Source organism: Eriocheir sinensis, chromosome 25 (assembly GCF_024679095.1).
Source record: "Eriocheir sinensis breed Jianghai 21 chromosome 25, ASM2467909v1, whole genome shotgun sequence".
Lineage (NCBI taxonomy): Eukaryota > Metazoa > Arthropoda > Malacostraca > Decapoda > Varunidae > Eriocheir > Eriocheir sinensis.
Window position 1 is genome coordinate 7,352,867 of NC_066533.1, and position 6,000 is coordinate 7,358,866.

Below are 6,000 nucleotides of genomic sequence, written 5' to 3' on the forward strand. Positions count from 1 at the left end.
CATGACCTACCTCTGTCCCTTTCCCGTCCACCTAACTCACATGCATTCTTTTTGTTATACACGACCAAAACTCAAAAGCTGATGCGATAAACCAAAAGAGTAGATAGCACGACCTTGAAATTTTCTCCTCCCTTTTTCTGAGTTACTATAGTCATGGTGCATGAGTCTGAAGTCTTGATTATCCTGCTCTGGCAACCTGCTGTAACACAGCTTGTCTAATTTCATGAATAATGTATGATAGCATATACACAGGAAACAGTTGTCAATATCAATGACATGCAGGCAAAAATGATAATTAACATCAATTACAGACAATGTTGAGTTTCAAATTATTAATATCTGTCACAGACACTTCTTTTCTCTGTGGAGGGCAGTACCAGAGGCTGCTTAATAATAAAAATAATCAGCAACCCTACAGATTAACACAATAGCCGCATTCGATAGCGCTAATAATTAGAAACTCACAATCTACTATTTTTGCTGCTTGCATGTTACTGATAGACAACGGTTTCCTAAGTGTGAGCTAATATACATTATCCACGATATCAGAGACGCTGTGACGGCAGGTTGCCAAACATGATAATCTAGGCCTCGCTCAGACTTGTATGTCACGACTACAGGCAAATAAGGGTGCCAACATGTTACATGACCATCCCCTCCACCCTATTTATGAGTATTTACTGCCATTTCAGCTGAGTCCCAATTGACAGGAGATATGGTGCTGTGACAAGCAAGTGAAAATGTCCACCTGATGTCTTTATAGGGTAACAGACTTGAAGTAAAGAAAATTATAACGTGATACCGAGATAAGGTTAACAGAATAGAATAAACTGAATGTGGCTTATCTTACTAAACCAAAAACATACATCTGCTGAGTCTTAATGCACTTGTTACAATGAAACTCAATCATCAACTGCATCACCCTTATCACACTACCGGTATAGATAAATGGATGATAAAAGATAAAGGAAAAAATTGCCATAAAATGGGCAGGACACTGAAATGTAGGTCAAAGAGAAAGTACAGTAACAGTACAATAATCTGAATTCTCTTGGACAGAAAATTTTAATAATACAAATTCTAAAAAAGCAAAAGTATTATAAAAAAAATAAAAAATATGAAGACATAACATAATATATAAATAACAAATAACATTAGAAACAAACAGAAAATGAATGATAACCATAGTATGAGCATGACAATTGGGTAAAGGATGGTTTTCATAATGTGATAATATCTTGTTTCTAACTTAACCAACTACCCCTCTATTGACATTTTTTCTACTAACCTTCCAATCTTACAGAAAGCCATAGGAAAGAATGTACTGATAAAACAAGATAGCCATGAAATGTGTGTGCTGATGCACACGGCTGCTGGCAGCAGAGTGGCCACAGTGTCCTGTGGCGGCCAAAACCGTGGCCACCACAGCAAAGCTACAGTAGGCTCTTACCTACAATCCCCTTTAGGGGAATTAAAAGAAGTATATATGAATATATGGGGATTATTCACAAAAGAGTAGATTACTAATGTTGAGATACTGACTGCTTATTTCTGGACAAAATATGATGCTGTTTATTAAGGAGATAGTATTTTTCTCCGGAAATCACTAAATGATTGACTTTCAATGCCTTTTGTGCACCCGCCGCCGCAGCTGCAAAATAGCTTGCAGAGGTTCAACTTGTTGGACCTGCGGGAAATCGGGGTTTTTGGGAGGGGGAGCATATTTAAACCACTCCAACCAAACTTTACATAACCTAACATCTAACGGGGGGAGCTTTGCACCCCCTCCTAACCCCTGGATCCCCCCACATGTATGATGTAATGGTAAAACTAAAGAAGTACAACAGTATGTGAGACCTTGGAAAGGTTATTATTCTCATGGGGGCAATATTGGAGGCGCGTAGTGACTATACGACTTATTTCTGCGAGGAGGTATTTCTCGCAACACCGGCTGGACCGCCGCCACGGCCGCCGCCAAAGGAGACTACAGTAATACTTTATAAAAAGTCTGCCTCCCCCTTCGCCACTCCAGCCCCCCCTACCCCCCAAGACAAGCCTGGGGTACTGTGGGGAACTGGGGTTTAGGGGGGGGAAAATCTTTTTTTTTTTTTTTTTTTTTTTTTTTGGTGGGGAGCATATATAAACTACTCCAACCGAACTTTACGGCCTATACGACTCCCCCCGCTTCCAAAATTTCCCTAGAAAAATCCTTAAATTAAGGAAAATTCCCTACATGGAGGGGGGTCCAGGGGGGGGGCACAGCCCCCCTTGGTTAGGAGGTTAGCAGGTTGTAAAGTTCGGTTGGAGTAGTTAAATATCCTCCCCACCAAAAAAAAAAAAAAAAAAAAAAAAAAAAAAAACTTTTCCAGCGCATCATACATGTGGAGGGGGTCCAGAGGTGGGCGCAGCCCCCCTTGGTTAGCAGGGGGGCTGTTAGGTTATAAAGTTAGTACTTTCCTTACTTTCGAGACTAATGAATTTTCCTTCATTTAGGGATTTTTCTAGGGAAATTTTGGAAGCCCATTTTTCAGTGATTTTGGCTTCCCCACCCCCAAACCCCAGTTCCCCGCAGTTCCCCAAGCTTGTCTTGGAGGGTAGGGGGGGCTGGAGTGGCGAAGGGGGAGGTGGACTTCTTATAAAGTGTTACCATATATATATATATATATATATATATATATATATATATATATATATATATATATATATATATATATATATATATATATATATATATACAACCTCCCCATATGGGGGGGGTCTCCTCCCCCCTGTTTCCACATTTCATCACATGGGCATATCAATATCATTCAGTTGCACAAGTGAGGCCCCAAAACACTCCAATGAAATAGAAAACACCATCAAACGAAGGGACAGCCGCCAGCAACTGGGACCGGCGACGAGGACACAGCCCCCGGGCGTGAGGCACAGGGGGGCGGTACCCCGGCCTTTACCCTGCCCCGTACAGGACACCCCCCCAACAGGCCACCCCGGGGCAGCTGGGGCAGCCTGCACCACCACCCGGCCACCACGGGGGAAACACGCTGATAAATACGCACGGGAAAAATACACAGGGCAAAGACAGGAGAAATACACAGCAGAAACACACGACAGGAGAAATACACAGCAGAAATACAGCAGAAAGGCAGCAAGGGAGAAATACGCAGACAAATCGATAATGCTGAAGAGGAGAAGAGGAGGAAGGCTGCCTCCTTTGCCTCCCCTTCTCCCCCCAGGCTCACACAGGGTACATATGACCACCACGGGGCCGGGCACTCACGAGAGCTTCCGCCTGTCCATGTCGAGCCGCGAGGTCAGGTCATAAAGAGGTCACGGAGCTGCACAGGACCAACCCCGCCTCGGACTGTCCTCTCTTCGGCGAGACGCGACTTCGGCTCCTCTTTAAATAAATTAACGTAGCTTCTGTATCAATGTTTCCCTGCAATGTTAAATACTTATTTTTTAATAAGGCAAAAATATCATCTTTAGTTGTATTTCCATCTTAAGGTATTCTTTAATTATCAGGACAAGGTTTCGGCTACAGTGCAAACAATGTTAAGCAGCTTCTGTATGTATTATTAAAGTTTATCTGTAATGTTAAATACTACTTTGTTAATTAATCTAAAATATTCCCCTGGATCATAAAGTCCATCGGAAGTCATTCTGTAATTTTCATGATAAGGTTTCGGCTTCTCTTCAAATAATGTTAGGCAGCTTCTGTGTCAAAGTTTTCCTATTATGTTAGGTACTTTCTAATTAATAAACAAAAAAAAATTCCCTTTTCATAGTTATATTTATATCTTAAGGCACTCTGTAATTTTCATAAATTCGGAAATAATCATCACTTTAACAGTATCACAAAACAGATACACATTAGTTCTTTTTTTATTTACATATATTTTTGGAGTCACTAAATCTGCTCTCTTTTGGTCTGGATTTAAAGATCATAAATAAGGGAGCCGAATTATGACCACCCAATCTCAAGTGCGGTAGGTAGGGCCGAACACGCCAACGGATACATTCCTCCCTTATCACTATAGCAGGAGGAGTACTGGATGGAGATAGTGATAAGCATTATGTCATACGCATCCACAGCCCAGTAAAGCCACATTATGAGCCTTATTTTTCCTGCTCTCCGATATCGAGGTGTTTGATGGTGACGTGTTCCGTACATGACCGAGATCCGTCAAGCTGGAATCTCAAGGTCGCCTCGTATTTGGAGATGGGTGAAGGTGCCATGTCATTCAGAAAGCTTTATTTGACCTCAGATTGATACTGTACGTGTGCCTTCTCTGAGGAAATATTGACACTGATATAGCTATTTTGTGTAGTCTGCCTGGAAGTATTGCATACATTCTCTCTCTCTCTCTCTCTCTCTCTCTCTCTCTCTCTCTCTCTCTCTCTCTCTCTCTCTCTCTCTCTCTCTCTCTCTCTCTCTCTCTCTCTTGACCTAATGATTCACAGAGCACTAGGCCTATACAAGGTTGCCATACTTATAAAGCACTTCATTTCGCCAGACAGCTCGGTTCTTAGGCATATATTTAGGCTCATCGCCGTCTTATCAGGCACTACATGATTAAAAACTCATTATATGTACGTAAATGGAGCTTTTGTAGTTAAGATACATGCAACTACAGTAGTCCTCCTTGCGCTAAACTCTACATCAGTCTGCCATAGAAATCGTTACACTCAAACACCTTTAAAGAAAATTATTGGCATGCAAGGAGGACCGAGTAGTACGTAGGCCTATCGCATACCCTACAATATTTTTTTTTCTTTCGGTTCCAGGGAATACATATCGTCACCCTTATAAACTAATTGCCTAAGTCATGTTTCAGCGATTTCCAAGATTTTGTTTATGTAATGCCAGGCTGTTAGGTTAGGTCGATCCTCTTAGTGAGAAACAAACAAAAAAATATGTAACGGAATGCGGAAATCTAACTAAGGGAGGGAGACACACTTAAATGACTTACAATACTTATACCTACTTTTGTGGTTGTGTACATTCCATTCTTAGCCTAACCTCCTGGCATTACATTTACATCATTTTTTTCTTCATTTTTGTAGGCCTTCAGTAAAACAAAAAACAACAAAAAACAAAGAAAAGGTGCGAGGGAGTCCGGTGAGTGTCTAAGGCAAGCCTGTGTTCCTATAGTTGCCTTCGTTATTCAGGGTTTGATCGAGTGTTTTAGAACTGGCCTTTTCATTTCTGTCTAAATCATAAGCCAAATGGGATAATGACAGTTCTTTTCTGATGTCATGAACGGGAGCTCAACACACAGAAATTAATCTAAATGGGAATGGGGAGCCGTGTAATGCTGACTTGCCTGATGGGCGAGCCTTCCATAACTCACTCTGCCAGGGGGGTAGCTCTTTGGCCGACTGGTAAAGGAGTGGCTCTCCCCTCGCGGGTTCGATCCCCGGCGCCGGCAAACCTTTCCTTGTCTGGATTAATTTCTCGTGTGTTTCGTTACGCGCAGTGGCCGTGTGGGAGTGTAGTAAAGAGTAAAAAATCTGGCATTTCACTGGTGGCAAGGCGGTGGCATCCTCTCCTCTGGTTCTGTTGTGTCACCCCGAGTGGGTAACAGGTAGAGTGATGGCCCATGCTCTCCGAAGTTCATAGAAAATGGGAACTCAACACACAGAAATTAATCTAAATGGGAATGGGGAGACGTGTAGTGCTGACTTGCCTGATGAGTGAGCCTCCCATAACCCACTCCGACAGACGGGAACTTCTTTGGCCGACTGGTAAAGGAGTGGCTCTCCCGTTACGCTGGTCGCGGGTTCGATCCCCGGCACCGGCAAACTTTTCCTTATCTGGATTAATTTCTCGTGTGTTTCGTTACACGCGATGGTCGTGTGGGAGTGGAGAAAAGAGCAAAATTCTGGCATTTCAGATTTGTCAGGAGAGCAGACATAAGGGACTGAACATATGAGGGGGCAAATGCAAGACACTTACTGAGCACAGCTGACGTAAGTTTACTGATGTTTAATGTTTTGGGT

The 6,000-nt window shown here is 42.5% G+C and overlaps 1 protein-coding gene across 1 annotated transcript in view; it reads right to left on the minus strand.

Moving 5' to 3' along the window:
- LOC127003277 (dnaJ homolog subfamily C member 5-like) overlaps positions 1–3,412 on the minus strand; it is a 46,516-nt gene extending 43,104 nt beyond the window's left edge. Inside the window, exon 1 of the mRNA XM_050869717.1 lies at positions 3,278–3,412. Within this exon, the coding sequence (XP_050725674.1) occupies positions 3,278–3,297 (20 nt within the window). The 5' untranslated portion in view covers positions 3,298–3,412. The remainder of the gene's footprint in view (positions 1–3,277) is intronic.
- Positions 3,413–6,000: the final 2,588 nt, after the last annotated feature.